We start from the raw sequence: 19,953 nt of genomic DNA, 5'->3' as shown, positions 1-19,953 counted from the left end.
CATTAATGCAGTTTCCTTTTATTTTCCCTGCGTATGTTGTTACCCCAGAATGAAAATAGTGTTGTATATTTATTCTGTAAGATCACAACCCACACAAATTGATTTTTACTGTCTTTTGAGAAACTTATGTTAACCCCATCTTGTTTGAGCAGGCAGGCTAGTGATTTGCAAGACAGGTTGGAAGCAAGCTAAAGTCTTGGGTACAACTTAGTTGTGCTCTGTGGTTGAATAGACAGGTCTGAATATTTCTCTGGATCCATTCTGTTGGCCTCTGCTTGGGAGCAGCAGTGGGTGTGACAAGGGTTTTTGAAGAGGAAACACGGGGCTTGTCTCACAGAGTTGATAGTTTGCTACGTAAATGTAGAGTCCTTGAACTTTTAAGTGGAGTGTGCAGGAATTTTTTATTTATTTCTTTTCCCTCCCCCCCCCCTCCATTGTTTGCTCTCTGTGTCCATTTACTTTGTGTTCTTCTGTGTCCCCTTGCATTCTTGTCAGCAGCACTGGGAATCTGTGTCTCTTTTTTGTTCCATCATCTTGCTGTGTCAGCTCTCCATGTGTGCGGCGTCACTCCTGGGCAGCCTTCGCTTTTTCTGCGTGGGGCAGCTCTTCTTACAGGGCGCAGTCCTTGCGCGTGGGGCTCCTCTAGGCCGGGGACACCCCTGCCTGGCAGGGCACTCCTTGTGCATATCAGCACTGCATGTGGGCCAGCTCATCACATGGGTCAGGAGGCCCTGGGTTTGAACCCCGGACCTCCCATATGGTAGGCATATACTCTTATCAGTTGAGCCAAATCTGCTTCCCAGAGTGTGCAGAAATTGATCCATTTTTCATACTGGTTATAAACTATGAGTTGGACTCTAAACTTGAAAAATAAAATGACCTAACAGTTACGGGATTTTGTAAGGACTGATTTAAAAATACTATCTTGATAACTTACAGTTCCTGTAATAGAATTTTTGTTTGCTTCTATTTATGACTGTTTATCCACTCAAAATAACTTGTGGGGGTGGGGACAGCAGTTAGAGGATTTTCCTCTTATTTGGACAGATCCTTTCAACGAATTTGTGTATTGACTGACCTTAAGCAGGTTTTTGAGTTTTCTTACTTCTCTTGAAAGAAAGGTTATTTCTTTTATAAGCTTTTGTTCTACTTTTTAAAATAATTTTCTTTTTTATTAGAGAAGTTGTTGTTTACAGAATAATCATGTAGAAAATACAGAATTGCTATATATCCACCCCTTTACCCACTCAATTTTGTTTTTTAGTTGACACAATGGTTTTCAAATGTGGTGTTTTTAAGAAAAATATTAAGATCCAAAGGCTTCCTTCCTAGAGCACCTGAAGTGCCCCACTCAGACATCATGCTTTCAGAGGCCTCTCAGGGTAATGGATACAGAGCAAGCATTAAGAGCCTCTGGCTTGATCTGGAATGGCTCAGGATTTATGCTCTTATATTCCCAGATTTGGGAAATGGAGAAGGGCAAATACACAAAACAAAACCATTCATTTTTTAAATTTTAAAAAAATTTATTAGGAAAGTTGTACGTTTACAAAAAAATTATGCAGAAAACGCAAAGTTCCCATATACCACCCACACACAGTTTTCCCTGCTAACACTTGGCATAAATATGGTAACTTTGTTGCAATTGATAAAACAATATGATTATAATTTTTAATTGTAGGTGGCAGACTTGGCCCAGTGGTTAGGGCATCCGTCTACCACATGGGAGGTCTGCATTTCAAACCCTGGGCCTCCTTGACCCATGTGGAGCTGGCTCATGCGCAGTGCTGATGCATACAAGGAGTGCCCTGCCACGCAGGGGTGTTCCCCACGTAGGGGAGCCCCACACGCAAGGAGTGCACCCCATAAGGAGAGCCGCCCAGTGCGAAAGAAAGTGCAGCCTGCCCAGGAATGGCGCCGCCCACACGCCCACACAGAGAGCTGACACAGCAAGATGACACAACAAAAAGAGACACAGATTCCCATGCTGCTGACAACAACAACAGAAGCAGACAAAGAAGAAGACGCAGCAAATAGACACAGAGAACAGACAACCGGGGAGGGGGGGGGAGGGAAGGAAGGGGAGATAGCTAGCTAGCTAGATAGATAGATAAATAAATAAATAAATAAATAAATTTTTAATTGTAGTCCATACTTTACATTAGGGTTCACTGTTTGTACTGTCCTATGATTTTTTAAAAAAATTTTATTAACATATATATAATCTAAAATTACCCCTTTTAGCCACATTCAAATATGTAATGTAGTGCTGTTAATTACGTGCACAATGCTGTGCCACCATTACCACCATCCATTACCAAAACTTTTCCATCACCCCAAACAAACTCTGTACCAATTTAAGCACTAATTTCCTATTCCCTAACCCCTACCCTTAGCCTCTGGTAATCTGTATTTTCCTTTCTGACTCTATGAATTTGCTTATTCCAATTATTTCATATCAGTGAAATCTTAAAATATTTGTCCCTTTGCGTCTAGCTTATTTCACTCAACTTGATGTCTTCAGTGTTCATGTATGTTGTTGTATTTATCAGAATATCATTACTTTTTATGACCAAATATATGTGTGTATATACTGCATTTTGTTTATCCATTCGTCTGTTGATGGATACCTCAGTTGCTTCCATCTTTTGGCAATTGTGAATAATACTGCTATAAACAATGGTGTGCAAATATCTGTTTGAGTCCCTGCTTTCAATTCTTTTGGGTATACAACTAGAATTGGGATTGCTGGGTCATATGGTAATTCAATACTTAACTTTCTGAGGAACCATCAAACTGTCTTCCACCGCCACTGCACCATTTTACCTTCCCAACAACAGTGAACAAGTATTTCTATTTCTCTACATCCTCTCCAGCATTTGTTATTTTCCAATTTTTAAAAATACTAGGCATCCTAGTGAGTGTGAAATGGTTGTTGTGGTTTTGATTTGCATTTCCCTATTGGCTAATAATATTGAGCATTTTTTCACGTGCTTATTGGCCATTTGTGTCTTCTTTGGAGAAATGTCTATTTAAGTCATTTGCTCATGTTTTAATTGGGTTGTTTGCCTTTTTGTTGTTGAGTTGTAGGCTTTCTTTTTATATTCTGGATATTAAACCCTTATCAGATATGTGGTTCATCTATGTATCTGTCCTTGTGCCAGATTGTAGCCTTCTATTTAGTTTTAATCGGGAAACGGGAGTCCTCCACCTTCTATTTCAATATGGTTTTGGCTGTTTAGGGCCCTTTACCCTTCCATATAAATTTGACAAATGGCTTTTCCATTTCTGCAAAGAATGCTATTGGAATTGTGATTGCGATTGCATTGACTCTGTAAAATTCTTTGGGCAGAACTGACATCTTAGCAAGATTTAGTATTAAAGTCCTTGAACGTGGAATGTCCTTCCATTTATTTAGGTCTTCTTTGGTTTCTTTTATTAATAGTTTGTATTTTTCCATGTATAAATCCCTCTTTACATAAATGCTTGCTTAAGTTTATTCCTAGATAATTGATTCTTTTAGTAGCTATTTTAATTGGGTTTTGGGGAAACAGATGTGGCTCAGCCAATTGGGCTCCTGTCTACAATATAGGAGGTCCAGGGTTCGATGCCCAGGACCTCCTGGTGAGGGCAAGCTGGCCCACGTGGAGTGCTGGCCCATGCAGGAACTCAGCGCCATGCAGGAGTGCCACCCTGCATGGGAATGCCGCCTCTCTTGGGAAAGCCGCCCCGCACAGGAGTGCCTGGTGATGCAGAGAGTTGGTGCAGCAAGATGATGCTACAGGAGACACAGAGAAGAGAAAGTAAGAAGACATAGCAGAACAGGGGAGCTGAGGTGGCAGAAGAGAGTAGTTGCCTCTCTCCCACTCCGGAAGGTCCCAGATCAGTTCCTGGAGCCACCTAATGAGACTACAAGCAGACACAGAAGAACACACAGCAAATGGACACAGAGAGCAGACAACGGGGGGCATGAAGGGGAGGAGGGAGAAATGAATAAAATAAATCTTTAAAAATAAATAAATAAATGGGTTTTGGTTTCTTGAGTGCCTCTTCGAGTTGTTCATTTCTAGTTGTTCATTCCACATGGTGACTTACCCCATCGCAGTTTTTATATATCATGTGTCAGCATAAAAAATTAAATGGGAATATGGGGGGAGTTTTGTGAAAGCTGCAGATTACATGCAAAGGCCAGCAGGCAACACAGAAAAAGTTTAGAAACTCAAATGCGTTTTATATATATATATATATAATATTGTATAGTATCGCCTTTTACTCAATACTTAACCCAAATTTTACAATAAGGTACTTAAAAAACCCCATAAATGAAAAAGAGAAAATTCAGACTTCTTCTCTGGTGCAAAGGAAAGGCCAAAAAATTTTACATGGAATTTTTTTTCCGGATCACAGGGACACCATACCCCTAATCCCTACAATATGGAAGGAATAACTGTACAGATTCCCACCCCTGCCCCCCCTGCCTTGTTATCAGTTCTCTGTGTCCATTCGCTGTGAGTTCTTCTGGGTCTGCTTGTCTTCTCTTTAGGCAGTACCAGGAACTGATCCTGGGACCTTCTGGAGTGGGAGAGAGGCGCTCAACCTCTTATGCCACCTCAGCTCCCTGGTCTGTTGCGTCTCTTATTGTCTTTCCTCTGTGTCTCTTTTTGTTGCATCATTTTGCTGCACCAGCTCTCTGCACAGGCCAGCATTCCTGCATAGGCCAGCTCTCTGCTTGGGCCCACTCACCATGCAGGCGGTGACCTTCCTGATACCAGGAGGTTCTGGGAATCAAGCGTGGACCTCCCATACGGTAGACGGGAGCCCAATAGCTTGAGTCACATCCGCTTTCCTGAACTGATTTTTGGCATGTTGCTCTTGTATCCCACCTGCATTTTGTTGAATTTGTTTGTTAGCTCTAGGAGCTATTGTGGATTTTTGTGAATTTTATATATATAGGCTCATATTATCTCCTAATAGGAAAGTATTACTTATTCCTTTCCTATTTGGATGCCTTTTATTTCTTTTTCTTGCTTTATTACCCTGGCTAGAATTTCCCATACAATGTTGGATACCTGTGACTTTGAATATCCTTGTCTTATTCCAGATCTTACAGGGAAAGCTTTCTTTTACCACTGAGTATGTGAGCCCTGGGTTTTTCATATATGCCTTTTATCATGTTGAGGTAGTTTCCTCCTATTCCTATTTTTCTGAATATTTTTATTAAGAAGGAGTGGTAGATTTTGTCATTGATCTTTCCTGCATCACTTGAGATGATCATGTGGTTTTTCCCTTTGTTCTGTAATGTGGTATATTAAGCTAATTGGTTTTTTTGTTGAACTACCCTTGCATACTTGTGATAAATCTCATTTGATCATGGTGTATAGTTCTGTTATTTGCTATTGGATCTGGTCTCCTAATATTTTGTTTGAGGATTTTTGCATCTATATTTATAAGTGATATTGGTCTGTAATTTTCTTTTCTCTTGGTATCTTTATCTGGTTTTGATATTAGGGTGATGTTGGCCTCAGAGTTAGGTAGTGTTCCCTACCATTCCGTTTTTTGGAAGTATTTGAGCAGGATTAGTGTTAATTCTTCTTGCAATGTTTGGTATAATTTATTCTTGAAACCATCTGGTTTTGGACTTTTCTTTGTTGGGAGTTCATTTTTAAAGCAATTTTATTAAGATATATTCACATACCCTACAGTCCATCCTAAGTGTACATTCATTGGCCTTTTGTATAATCACAGAGTTGTGCATTCATCACCACATTCAGTTTTAGAGCATTTTCATTAATCCAAAAAGAAAAACCCCTTACCCCTTAGCAGTCATCTCGCGATCCCCCTTCCTTTGCCTTACATAACTGCTAATCTAATTTGTTGAGAGGTTTTTGATTACTGCTCCAATCTCTCATTGGTTTGTTGAGGTCTTGTCTTTCCTCTTGAGTCAGCGTGAATAGTTTGTGTGTTTTGAGGAATTTGACTCATGTCAGTTGTCTAGTTTGTTGGCATACAGTTGTTCATACTAACTCTTATATTCCTATTTATTTCTGGTGGGGTCAGTAGGAATGTTCCCCTTTCATTTCTAGTTTAATTATTTGCATTCTCTCTTTTTCTTTGTTGGTCTAGCTAAAGGTTTGTCAAGTTTTTGGCCTTTTCAAAGAACCAACTTTTGGTTTCATTGATTCTCTCTCTCGCTCTCAATTCTCTATTCCATTTATGTCTGCTGTAATTGTTATTTCCTTCTTTCTGTTAGCTTTGAGTTTAGTTTGGTCTTCTTAAAACGGTTAATTTTGCTTTTCAGTTTGTTAAAGGTTTACCCCTCTCCACTAATAATCTTTTTTCCAACTGCTTTCACCTCTCTTGAGTATCATTTTTAAAATAGGAAGCCTTTAAAAAAAAATCACTTCAGGAGCTCCCTGAAGTAGTCAAGGCAAACAAAGAGGCCTTAGAAATATCCAGAAGAGGGGACCCATCATATTTCCCACGTTCCTGCCTTGGCATTTCCATGGGCCTGGGCAATACCTGTATCCCATTCCCAAACATCCCCCTTTTCCAGTGGCCTGCAGTAAACTCTTCCCTTAAGTGGCTTCTGTGCACTCAGTCTCCCAGACACTCTCAGCTTGAAATTCTGCAACCAGTCGAATGAATCAGGTAGGAAACCAGCCCAGATCCCAGAGTCCTGGATGGAGCCACCCTTCTGGCCCGCTAGCATGGGCATGCTATTGTCATATCACCATCGGGATGGGGCGTGTGTGCCAGGTAGATGGCCCCAGGTCCCAAAGTCACTGTTCAGTTCCCTCTGCTGTCCTGGAGGTTAGAGGAGATTTCCAGGTCAGATGGGGAGGCAGGAGTGGGGTGTTCATAAGAAAAGTTTAATTCTTCATGGGAACATGTTTTTCGCCACATTTGCTTGTTTGGCCTGTCATCTCTGAACCTATCCCCTGGTGCGCCGTAACTGCCAAGGAGAGCCTGTGGTCACCAGGACAGGAAAACGGCGAGAGGCTGTGTGTAGGAGCCAGCAGGCCGGGAACTGGGGGGCAGGGTGGGGGCGGGGAAAGGGCTGTGCTGTGTGCAGGGGGGTGCTTTAAAATCCCCATTCTGCAGCTCTTCTCTGAGGGGCGGGGAGGGCAGGTGTTTTCTTTCACCTGTAGCTAAAGTGGAATGAAATGGCACAGACTCGGTCTAGTAGAATGACTCTCCTCATATTCACCCACCAGTGCCATTTCACAGGTAGAAATTCAGTCCACAAGAGCTGTGTGGTAGGTGTAAGTTGAGCCTGCAGAGTGGATAATTTGGGAATGGGTGATCTGACAGTTAGTGTCTGCACATGAGTGGAGTTCTGCAGAATCTTAATTGTGCCATTTGTGGATTTAAATCCACTCTCCCATACCCCTAGCTCAGGGTCTGATTTTATGTACAGAATGCATAAAAATGAAGTGAAAGCTACTTTTCTCTCATACTTTTGTACTTTTGCTTTTAGATATTTATGCTCTAATGTCTGAAAATCAGTCTTCCTTCTGATATTGTCTGGGATAAATCTTTTCAGAAAAAAATCAGTTTGGTAATCAAATTGCCTCTAGTTTGAGGAAAACAAGACTCAAATAATTGGCCCAGCACATGTTTTGGTTCCAGATAATTAGCTTTTGTATTTCTGTTTAAAGTTCTTCTAATTGTAAATGTAAATTAGCTTTCATGACTAAAAATACATTAACAACTAGAATTTTGGTGGAAGATAAACAACGCTTATTCTCACAATGCAGTTCCTAGGAGTTGGAAATAGTTTTAGTGTTTTTCTTAGAAATAATGTATTTCCGTATTATCTCTTTCAGTTGACCAGATATATCACCTGGCATCTCCAGCCTCCCCTCCAAACTACATGTATAACCCTATCAAGACGTTAAAGACCAATACGATCGGGACGTTAAATATGTTGGGTAAGTTGTCATTATCTTACCTTGCTGCTCTTGTTGGGAGCATTTGGAACATTCCGACCATAGTTAATTAAGTTGGTTTAGACTTTTATCTTGATCTTCCCAAAATAAAATTTAGCGGGTAGGCAGAGTTGTGTCAGTGTGACTTTATTTGCCATCAGAGTCTGTCTTGGGGGAGACAGTCTAACTTTCCTGTGTCCTAGTAATTTCTGTGGTCCCTCAGAGGAAATCTCAAGTGACCGCCTGCTCTTCAAAGTGATTGCCCAGCAACCTCTCCCTCTCCCCTCTTGAAACGAGCTGACCAAAGCCCAGAACTAGTTGCTTGCGTCTTTGTTGGCAGGAAGCACTGGTGGCTTCGAGCCTGAGAATGGATTGTCAGGGACCGGGCACAGGAGAGTGTTGTGACGGTGCTCCTTCAAGCCGTGGGAAGAGGAACTGTCCTCACGGAGGGTGTGGAAACTGAGGGCCTGGCTCCAGGCTCACTGCAAGATTCACTTTAGAAGGGAAGATGAAAGAGTCAGCCTGGTTAAAGTGGCTGTATGTGCATATTCACAGATAACATGCCTCGGAGGTACAGCTGTGGATTAATATGCGCATGTTAATGTTGAAATTTAGAGACGTGCTTCAGTTTGGCACAGGTATCAAGCATCTAGGGTTTTTGATTAGATGCAGAGTAGAAGGAAGGAACCCATTTTTAAAATTTCATGTAAAAATGGATTAAATTATAGGAATATACAAACAGGTTATAGAAATGGATTTGGGAAATGCAGCACTTAATTTGAATTTGCATGAAGCCTGGAGACAGGGAACTAAAAGGGCAGCCAGAGATTGGATTTTAAGTCTTGGACTAAACATTTGAGGGAATCAGACTCTGTATGAAGTAAAATGATCCATTCTTCTCATCTAGAGGGGGAATTTGTCCTCCTCTTTGTTGTAACCTATCCAGACAAGACAGAGTGCCTCCATCTCTGCTTCTGGGGTGGCTTGGTGGAGGCTGTCCCATTCTTGATGCACAAGCTCTGAGAGCCCTCCAGCCCCTTCCCACACTCTCTCCTCTGCCCCCCCCCCCCCCGCCCCCATTCCAGAACTAGACACGGCAGAGGAAACCCATGTCAAACACAAGACACTCAAAAGGAGATCATTTATTCCATCTATTTGTTGATGCAGTTCCTGGGCCCAAGGCTGGGGGGAGATAAGGTAAGGATTATAGAAGGTTCCTTTCCCTGGAATCTTAGCTTCTTATAGGGAGGTGACATAGCAGCATAACAGGAAGCAAAAGGCTCCAGGGAACTGCTAGTAGAATTCAAGGGGAAAGTGACTTTTGAGTCAGGGCCTGAGTCATGAGTGAGAGTTGGACATGGAGGTCTTGGAGGAACAGTGAACGGCCTTCCAGGAGTGAGACGGACAAAAGCAGAAGGTAGAAAATTAGGTCGGAAGAGACCCAAGTGAGACTTCATATTCTGAGCGCAGAAGAGTGGTGATTGGCCGTAACTGTACTTGACACATGATGGATTGGTGCCTGCCCAAGCCCTTCCTCATCTGGTACTGTGCTTGGCTCCTTCCATCTGAAGAAACCTTTTTGTCCAGTCTCAGCATAAATCCCAGGTCACTGAGCAACACAGGATAGCGTCCCTGGCTTCACCCAAGGACTGTCGCCTCTATGAATCCTGTGTAAGTCAGGCTACCGAAATGGTGCAGAAATCGTCTTGGTTTTGAAAGCCTTCAGCTCAGTTGCCCTTGAAAATACAGCACGTCGCATATTTGTATGCCCCAAATTTTAGAGCAAAAACACAAGCTAGAAGGACCACAGGTGGTAGGAATGGGAAGTGGTTCGGTTACTCTGAAAACAGGCAGTTTCTTGAACAACTGAGCGTGAGCCTACCACGTGACCCAAGAAGAGCACTCCTGGGCGTCATCCCAGAGAAGCGGAGAGTTCTGTCCACACAACATCCTGTAGTGAGTGTTCAAGTATAGCGGCTTTATGGCTTCATTTACCAGCGCCGAGACCTGCATGCCCTAGAACAGGCGAATGATTAAGCAGCGCCCTGCCCCCCAGCACTGCTCAGCAGTAGGAAGCAGTGGACTCTGCATGCAAGCAGCAGCCCAGCTCAATCTCCACAGAATTACGTGGAATGACAAAATCCAAAATCCAGTCCTAAAAGGTACATGTTATTGTTGCAATACAAGATTACAGAAATGGGGGACAGGTTAATGGTCAGGGAAGGGATGGGGAAGGGAGTTTGGCTATAACGGGTCACAGGAGGGACCTTCACCGTGATGAAAACATCGATGTCAGGATCCCAGTGGTGGTATTGGATTGTGGTTTGGTACGATGTTACCCTTGGGCAAAACTGGTAAAGCCTCTGTGGGATAGCACTATATTAATTACTTCTGAAACTGCATTTGAATCTACGATTCTTTCAAAAGAAAGGTTTAAATGAGGGGGAAAAAGGCCGCAGGGTCCTTCATTTGAGAGCGACTACCATTGATTGCCTCAACCAGACAAGTTAGAATGGAGATTCACTGTTGAGCTTTTTTTTTTTTGCCTCAAGACCATTGTGGAATTTGCAGTTTTATCTTCAAACCCTTACCATTTCAGCAACCTTGTTCTCTCTCTCTTTTTTTTGGAGGTACTGGGAACCTTGTATGTGGGAAGCAGGCACTCAACCACCGAGTTACACCATTCCCCGTTATTCTTGATGGCTTCATGGCTCCCTGCTTCCTTCCCCAGCTGCTCCTATACCCCTGGCACCATCATGCTAGGACCCTTTGGTTCCACCCCAGCCTCCCCCAGAAATGCCCACAGATTAGGCCTGCACGCCTTGCCTCTCTCTCCTAGCGACACGTCACGGGCACACATCCTGGACCTCCACCCTGTGTGCAAAGCCAAATGCAAAGGGGTGTGTACCATGTGGTGTACTGTGCACAGAAGACTCTGGCATGGAACATGGTTGGGTTGGAAAAGGTAGCAGAGTTGGTTTTGTGCAGGATGTTAGGGGGCCACCAATGAGCTACAGTACAGTGGGACTTGGTATGAAAGAGTGGCGTGCTTGCCGTACTTCCTTGACCACCAGTCTAAAAAACATAGATATTGAGGGACGCTAGTCCATGCTAAGTGTGAAGAATGGGTGTTGGAAAGGGGTTCAGGGTAGGACTGAGGACACCTGGCAGGCCACTTGGAGGAGGTGCAGCTTTTAGGTTGAACCTTGAAGGAAGCAAATGAAAAGGCAGGAGGATGAGGGGAGGGCTGACAAAAGAAATGGGAGGGCAGTAGAAATGGAAGGTCACATTCAAGAAGAAGTTGGTGGACCATTTTGGGGGGAATAATGGAAGTTAAGATGAGATGGGGCGGGAAACGGACTTGGCCCAGTGGTTAGGGCGTCCGTCCCCCACATGGGAGGTCCACAGTTCAAACCCCGGGCCTCCTTGACCCGTGTGGAGCTGGCCCATACGCAGTGCTGATGCACGCAAGGAGCGCCGTGCAACGCAGGGGTGTCCCCCGCATAGGGGAGCCCCACGCACAAGGAGTGCGCCCCATAAGGAGAGCTGCCCAGCACGAAAGAGAGTGCAGCCTGTCCAGGAATGGCGCTGCCCATGCTTCCCGTGCAGCTGACGACAACAGAAGCGGACAAAGAAACTAGACGCAGCAAATAGACACAGAGAACAGACAACCGGGGGAGGGGAGGAATTAAATAAATAAATAAATCTTAAAAAAAAAAGATGAGACGGGGAAGCAGATGTGGCTCAGGTGACCAGGCTTCCGCCTACCACATGGGAGGTCCCTGGTTCAGATCCTGGTGCCTCCTAAAGAAGACAGTGAGTACGCGTGACAGGCAAGCATGGCTGACACAACAAGAGACAAGAAGGAAAGGACGTAATGGGAGATACAACAAAGCCGGGAGCAGAGGTTTCCAGTGCCACCTAAAGAAGACTGCAAGCTGATGCGAAGGCAGGCTCAGTGAGCTGGCGCAACATGATAGCGCAACAAGAGCTGTGGAGAGGAAAAGCAGAGAGACACAACAAAGCGGGGAGCAGAGGTGACTCAAGTGATTAGACACCTCCGTCCCACATCAGAGGCCATGGGTTTGGCTTCCATTGTCTCATAAAGAAACGAGGACAGACAGACTCAACAAGTGAAAAACAAAGGGAGAAATAAATAAATAAAATCTTTTTTTTTTAAAAAAAAGGTGAGCTGGGCCCAGCTTCTTTCTGTCAAGAGTGAATTTACTTGGTAAAATACTAAACAATGGTTGATATTCTAGGGACAAAAAAGAATTAACGAATCTCAAATCATACCTTATTGAACTAACAGATCCACATTTGTGAAAATTTGACCCTGCTTACAGCTATAAGTATCCAATAAATTCTGTCCTGGGAGTTCATTTGCAGTTTTCGTATGATTTTTGTTTTTCTTTTGGTTCCGAAGCAAGGCATTAAGAGCGGACTTGGCCCAATGGAGAGGGCATCCGCCTATCACATGGGAGGTCTGCAGTTCAAACCCCAGGACTTCTTGACCCGCGTGGAGCTGGCCCATGCGCAGTGCTGATGCATGCAAGGAGTGTCGTGCCACACAGGTGTCCCCCACGTAGGGGAGCCCCACGCTCAAGGAGTGAGCCCCATAAGGAGAGCCACCCAGCGCAAAAGAAAGTGCAGCCTGCCCAAGAATGGCGCCGCACACATGGAGAGCTGACACAACAAGATGACCCAACGAAAAGAAACACAGATTCCCGGTGCCACTGATAAGGATAGAAGCAGTTACAGAAGAACACAAGCGAATGGACGCAGAGAGCAGACAACTGGGGGGGGGAGCAGGAGAGAAATAAATTAATCTTTTAAAAAAAAGAGTGTATAATTAATGATATATAGATAATCAGGTGCCTTTAATGTTAAAAAGAAATTACTTACATTAGCCGTAAAAATGTGCACATGCATGGGTTTTCCTGAAATTCAGCCTCTCGTTTGTTTTTTGTAGGGCTGGCGAAACGAGTGGGAGCACGTCTGCTCCTGGCCTCTACCTCTGAGGTGTACGGAGGTGAGTGAGTGGTGCTCCCATGGTGGGGGGGAGGGGCTCCAGCCCCATTTGACTGTTTTCAGCCTGTCTCAGATTTTTTTAAGAAGCCATCAAAGATGATTTCAGGATTCCATTCCTGAGACGATCAAAACCACTCCGTATTCCTGTGCAGGATAGCACAGCGTCTTCCCACCTCAGCCTTAGTCTCCAGGGCCCTCCTCTGGGTGCCCTGAGACTATTTCCTTAGCCACCGAAGCACGCCCTTGGGGTATTTTGTCACGTGGCCTTGCAGATAAAGAAGGATCCACCATTACGAATCCCACGAAAGTGTTCTTACCATTCTGTTGTGAAGGTACCCCAGGGATCGAATTCATTTGGTTTTATTTTTAACTGTTTAGCTGGCGTATGTTATTCTCTAGTGGGAACAATGCAGTTTTCTGGGTCTGACCGACCAAGTACTTGCAGGTTGGCCTTTAAGGTCCAAATGGTGAAGAGTCATGCCCTGATTGCTCAAGGAACTTACAGACAGTTCTGGAAGAACCTTAAAAAGATCCAGAAAAATCACGAACCTGTTTTACCAACCTGCAGTGCTTTCATTCTCCCCTCCCCAGTCCATGAGTGCCTCGGTTTTGCTCTTAAAGAGAGGGAGTGTTTGGAGTGATGATGAGAGTCCCATTTTCAGTTCATGTTGATTTCTACTCAAACCCCAAACAGACGTGAGTGCAGTGTTGGGAAGAGCTGCTCAGTTGACTCGGCAGAGTGTAGGAGCCGGACTCTGGCATGATGTAATTTTCTACATCACATTACTATGTGGACTGTAGAAATGAGGCTGAAGAGATGCTTTTTTTTTTTTTTCCATAGTAAGGGGACCAAATGGAAAAAAAAACCCCACCAAAATAAAAATCCTACTAAATGCAGTTTATATTCTTTGTAATCCCAATGAAAAGGTAGAGCGGCACCTGCTTCTACCTTGAGATCTTAGGAATATCTGCCACGTGTTTGCTCAGTTGCTTTTAGAGTAGGCAGGGGAGTGGACTCTTGCATCCTCCCCTCCCTCTTTCTGTATCAAGGCTCAGCAAGGGAGTCAGGTATCCCTGGACATGGCCTTTGGTGGGTCCTCTTTGCTTCCTGAGTTAATATATCACAAAACAAGTAGTGCTGATACAGTCAGAAGGGCTGAAGCTTTCTAAAATGGTAAAGGTGCTTTGTTCTCTGTCTACAAGGGCACAGTGACATCTGTCCCACACCTACCCCCACGCCACTGTCCACCTGCTCTGTCGTCTGCGTATTTGACAGCAGCTTGTTTTCTGTAGGGTGCGTAAGCAATTTTCTGTTGTGATTTGTGGAATTCACCCACCGCTGTGTTCTGGTTCTTCCATCCGTTGTTCTCAACTTTGTTCTGGCGATGGGTAGCTGACAGTCATTGTGTTCCATGGGGATTTTTCAAAAATTCTCAATAAACATATGTTTTGCTATAATTATATGTTATAAATATAAAATTAAACTTTGTAACTCTTCATTTGGATTATATTTAGTTATAGTTTGTCTAAACAACCTAAAAGTGAAGAACAATTTATGAAAGAGAGAGAAGACTTAAAATTGACTTTGATCTCTTAATTCAGTTAGTTTTTCTGTAAAATAGTAAAATGCCACCGTTACTTCATTGGAGGTAAAAACACCACGGTCCCACTGGAACTTAGAGAATTGATTTGAGAACACTGAGGTTCCTTCCTTAAGCATTTGCAAATGCTTACCTTGGTCTTTTCAAAGCACCCTTTTGTGTCATAAATATGCAGTGTTCGTAAGCCGGAGTAACAGGAAGGATGAAAACAAATTCCTGTCTTTCCCCATCCATAGATCCTGAAGTTCACCCTCAAAGTGAGGATTACTGGGGCCACGTGAATCCAATAGGACCCCGAGCCTGTTACGACGAAGGCAAACGCGTTGCCGAGACCATGTGCTATGCCTATATGAAGCAGGTATTGATTTAGTCGGGTTTTGCTCACAGGGCACCTGTTCTTGGGGGACGGTTTTGATGTTTTCAACAGCATCAAACATAAAGTGCTGTAAAGGAATTAAATGCCATGAATAATTTTGCTAGGGGTGGGTGTTGGAGAATAGTATTATCAAGAGCTTCTACAGATCTCCTTTCTTTTAAAAAAGTGATTTCCTGGGGGAAATTCTTAGGTTGAGAATGCTATTGTATGAATGTGATCTGGGTGCTTCTTTACTGGCATTGCCCACCAGCACTAAGTGTTTTCCATATCAGTGGGTTTTTTTTTTTTTTTGCTTTCCTTTTGATTATAATAGGTATAAAATGAATTCATTATTGCTTAATTTGTACCTCTTTAGGTAGAGTTATTTATATATATATTTATTTACGTTTCCTGATTTATGCATTGTCCCTTGTCATACTTGGACGCTCCTACGGCGAATAGTTTCAGGTCACAGGTTTGCCCACCCACGTGGTGTAGCAGAAAGAGCCGCAGACAAAGCAGGAAGAGCCAGGCTCCCATCCTGACTCTCACCAGGTGACCTACTGTTGGTTCCCGTCATGCCCTCCTAAGAGAGCTGCTGAGGGCAGTCGGGTTCGCGCAGATGAGGGCCTCCAAGGAGCATCCGGCCTTGGACTTGGCTCGCTTCATCCATTTTCCCAGTGAATTTGTCCTCAGTGTGCTTGGAGCAGCACTTCCAGATCACACGTTCTGAAAATGAGCCACTCCCCCACTTTATTCAAGTGAGAACTATGGGGATAAATAAATGTGGGCATGGAGGGCCCGGGTCAGACATGAGCCGGCCTGTGCTCTCAGGCTTCAGGCTGAGGGCCCTGTCTCTTGAGTGGCCAAGGCTGCAAGCAAGCTGCTGGCTCTGGGAGTGGGGGGCTCCGAGCTTTTACATCTTAGGAGGGCGGGGAGCCAATAGCATCAGCACGTGCAGGAGGCGGGAGCCCTGCTGCCCACACCTCACAGCCGGTCGTTTCCAGAGCACTGAAGGGGCTACGGCAACGTAATACCACGCACACGTTGCCTCATTATTTTTTTTTTTCAGAGTTTTGTCAGGGGGCCCTTTTCTTCATATTTTTAGCGAAATATGCCTCTACTTTATTTCTTGACTACAAACAAAACCAATTGCTCTAAAGCCTTTGGGAAGTCAGCTAATGTTGTGTCTTTATTCTAAGAAATGTCTATCATTTTAGAAAGGACATGCCTTGATCGTTTTTTGGTCCTGGAATATCTTGACACAAAAGTTTAAGATGGTCTCCCAGATACCCAACAACCTGTGTATATGTTGCTACCTATGAAAATTGACTGGAGTGTGTGAGGGGCAAGTTGTTTTATTGCTTTTTATTACATAATGCGTTTGAGGAGTGATCTGGTTCTCATCTGTTTTCTCTTCCTTTCAGTCTTATGATGTTTTTTACTTTAGTGAATTTTTACATAGGTAAAGCTGGTGAGCCGTTATGACATTTTTTACTGACTTTTTCATTTGTATTAAATGATTAATAGTGTGACTCAGTGCTTCTCTGAATATACATATTATCTTAAGAAATGAACTTAAGATAATTACAGTGTTTAATAGTAATGCAACTTTGATTGAGCACTGACTGTTTACCGGGAGTAGCACATGGATACCCGACAATCTGTGTATTCCTCCTCCTACTAGTACTGAATTTGCACCAGTCATATATAACCTGAACCTGGGAATGTGACGCCTAGATGGCTCTGGAACTGTTGGTATTTAAACCTCTGTTCTCACAGGGTCTCAGGAGTTTAACCGCGTGGGTGGAATTGCTTGGAACCCTATAAAGTGACGTACCTGCTATGAGTCCATCATGCGAATAGCTGGTACCTCGTGCCTGTGGTTCATTATTCCTCCTTGGCAAGAGTGTCTCCTCTCAGCGGCCTCATCTGGGGGTTCAGGGTTGGTCCCCAGGGCAGCGGCCTTGTCTGGGGGTTCAGGGTTGGCCCCCTGGGCAGCGACCTTGTCTGGGGGTTCAGGGTTGGTCCCCCAGGGCAGCAGCCTCGTCTGGGGGTTCCGAGTTGGTCCCCCTGGACAGTGGCCTCTCAGGGGTTCAGGGTTGGCCCTCTGGGCAGCAGCCTCGTCTGGGGGTTCCGGGTTGGTCCCCCTGGGCAGCGGCCTCATCTGGGGGTTCAGGGTTGGTCCCCCTGGGCAGCGGCCTCGTCTGGGGGTTCAGGGTTGGCCCCCTGGGCAGTGGCCTCTCAGGGGTTCAGGGTTGGCCCCCTGGGCAGTGGCCTCGTCTGGGGGTTCAGGGTTGGCCCCCTGGGCAGCAGCCTCGTTTGGAGGTTCAGGGTTGGTCCCCCTGGACAGTGGCCTCTCAGGGGTTCAGGGTTGGCCCCCTGGGCAGTGGCCTCCTCTGGGGGTTCAGGGTTGGTCCCCAGGGCAGTGGCCTTATCTGCGGGTTCAGGGTTGGTCCCGGGACAGCGGCCTCGTCTGGGGGATACACTTGACCCTCTGGTTGTGGCCTGGTCTGGGGCAAATCACTGGCTCCCTCTGCGCCTCTGACTGCAAAGCACCGCCTCTTTTCTGGGACTGATTTTGCAGCTCCTCTTTTCTCTTCAGTTCCGTGAATGTAACTCCTTGGATTCTGAGTCCTGGCCCCAGTGCCCTCAGGGCATGGTCGCGCCGGTCCCAAGGGGGCACTGTCTGAAGGGACACTTGGGGACCCCCTGCACGCTCACAGGGGCTGTTGGGGCTGGGGCTGGTAAATTGCCGCTCAGCCCCTGCGAGGTGGGTGTGCCTAGACCCATCTTACAGACGGGAGAGCGGGCTCCAGGCTTGTTTCCTGCTCCTTGGCCCTGGGTAGGGCTTGAACCCCAAGCTCGCTGCCTGCAGTGCCGTGTTCCTCTCCACCAGCGCTCCCAGGAGGAGCTTTCAGAATCGTTCTGCAGAGTCACAGGACGGTCAGGAAGCCTCGCTGAGAGGAAGCGCGGTCCGTGTGTCTCTGAGTCGGGAGGAGCTGTGGTTTCCTTCGAGGCGCTCCTAAGAGCGAGTCAGTCACCCTCCCGGGATTGCTCCAAAATCATCAGCTGCTCCTCAAGAGCAGTGAGATCCATCAACAAGGAGCTGCACTGTGACGCCGTCAGTTCATAGTTCTAAATGTGCAGCCTTTCCAGAGAGCAAGTTTTAGGGGAAAATTCAGAACTTCAAGTATGGCAAGTTATGCCATCTGGAAACAATTGTTTTAAAGAGTGATCAGAAAGAAGTATGAACCCAGTGGGAAAGTATGCCAAAGGCATACTTGATTTTAATAACTTCAATTCTTAATATTTTTTATCTGATATATCCCTTTGTAACTACAGATGTTCATTTTATCATCAAGACCTCTCATGGTACATGGGTGTATCTCATTCTGGATAAACTTATATGTAAAACTGGGGATTCAAAAAGGAATTCTATTCAAAATTGAATTTGATTTCCCAGAAATCCCCCCTCACCTGCTCATTTCAGAACACAGCCATTACCTAAAGAAACACTCCCTTGTCGTTTCTTCCAGTGGCCGGAATACGATTGAAGGTAGGATCCAAGAGCATCTGTCGTGAATATTTTGAAAATCTCTGAGATAAATTGCTGCTTCCATGTGCATCTGGCCTTTGTGGTTTTATAAATGTGGGGCCCGTGTCTGGTCGGAGGTCAGCGCTGTGTGCATGTGAGTTGATGGCCCCCACAGGAGTTTTAATTCCCAGGATCTGTGGCCCATGACTGGGCTGGGTCTGCACAACAGGCTGTAATTCATAAAGCTTTACACTGGTGGAGCAGAAGGCACAACAGCTCAGAGATCAGCCCGTCCTGTGATTTTAAGGGTGTGTTTTTGTTTTACTGTTCAGCATCAAAATACTTTTAAAAACTGACATAGCTGGTATATGTATTATACCTTTCATATTTCAAAAAAAGTGTTCAGCAAGCAGCCTGCACAAGGCGGCTTGTGGCTCTGCACCTCCGTGGTTTTGGGTCTGTCCCCGGCTCTGTCGCCTGCTGGCTGAGGTGTCCTCTGCGGGCCCCACGTGTCTCTCCTGGAGATTCGTGAGGGAAGCATTACCTGCTCCTGGCCTGGCAGTGAGGAGGACCGTAGCCTGCACCTGGCAAATGCTAGGGAATGTCTGCCCGATTGGTAACACTAAAGCCAGGCTGTTGGGGAAGCTTTGAGCCAGCGCAACCCCCCAGCCCCTGATTCGGTGTGGCCTCTCCCCTCTGCTGTCACTCTCACCCACATGAATTGGAGCATTTCACACCTTGGAGAATCTTGCTTCAGCACGATGAGCTCTGCCTTCTGTGATGGCCTCAGTCTTAGCTCCAGGCAGGGAGCAGACCCTGCCAAGATGCATTTATAAGGGGCGGTGGGGAATGCCTGGTTCAGCCCTCTGGTCCTCCTGTCGCCTTAGCATTCCCTACAAGACGAGGGATGTGCATGTACACCCCTGGAAGCCTGCAGAAGGTGAAGGAAGTGTCACAGAGAACTGGGCGTGCAGAACCTGTGGCATTCTTACTTCTTTGCCCCCATTCCCTACAGGTACAGGATGTGGGTACTTCCTTCCGGACGGGTTATAGACAAGCATAGTGAGGGGGGACTGTCGTCTCCCAAGCCCCTGAGGCCCCTCTCTCTCATCAGCAGCCCCTCTCCCTGGACAGTTCTTCTCTGGTCCCCCCTCCTGCACCCGCTGTCAGAAACCCCAGGGCTCATACCATCGCGGTCAGGGGTTTGATGGACAGCTCTCCCAGGAGGGATTGCATTTTAAAAGAAGTGCTGAGGAGGAACCCATAGAATCCAGCTGAAATTTCTGTCCTTGGGAAGCTTTAGGAGGAAGAAGAAAGCCCCTGTCCTTCCGTCAGACCACTTAGGTCACTTCCTACCAGGACCCCAGCCTGCCCCATTCACTGGCTCAGTGTCTCGGGACATACCACCCTCCCCCTCTGCCCTCTCTCCTACCCCAGGTGAGAAGACGAGGCGTGCTGACGTGGGCTCACCCGTCCTGGCTGGGCATTATAGCAGCCTGG

General features: G+C 45.6%; 1 protein-coding gene across 4 annotated transcripts in view; it reads left to right on the top strand.

Moving 5' to 3' along the window:
• Positions 1–19,953, top strand: part of UXS1 (UDP-glucuronate decarboxylase 1) — a 96,892-nt gene that overhangs the window by 52,026 nt on the left and 24,913 nt on the right. For all 4 annotated transcript variants that reach the window (XM_004461135.4, XM_004461134.3, XM_058278289.1 and 1 more), the window contains exons 7-9: positions 7,827–7,931; positions 12,901–12,960; positions 14,797–14,918. In XM_004461135.4, the coding sequence (XP_004461192.1) occupies positions 7,827–7,931; positions 12,901–12,960; positions 14,797–14,918 (287 nt within the window). The remainder of the gene's footprint in view (positions 1–7,826; positions 7,932–12,900; positions 12,961–14,796; positions 14,919–19,953) is intronic.

The sequence above is a fragment of the Dasypus novemcinctus genome, chromosome 17, assembly GCF_030445035.2.
Source record: "Dasypus novemcinctus isolate mDasNov1 chromosome 17, mDasNov1.1.hap2, whole genome shotgun sequence".
Lineage (NCBI taxonomy): Eukaryota > Metazoa > Chordata > Mammalia > Cingulata > Dasypodidae > Dasypus > Dasypus novemcinctus.
This window is presented reverse-complemented; position numbering and strand designations above follow the sequence as displayed.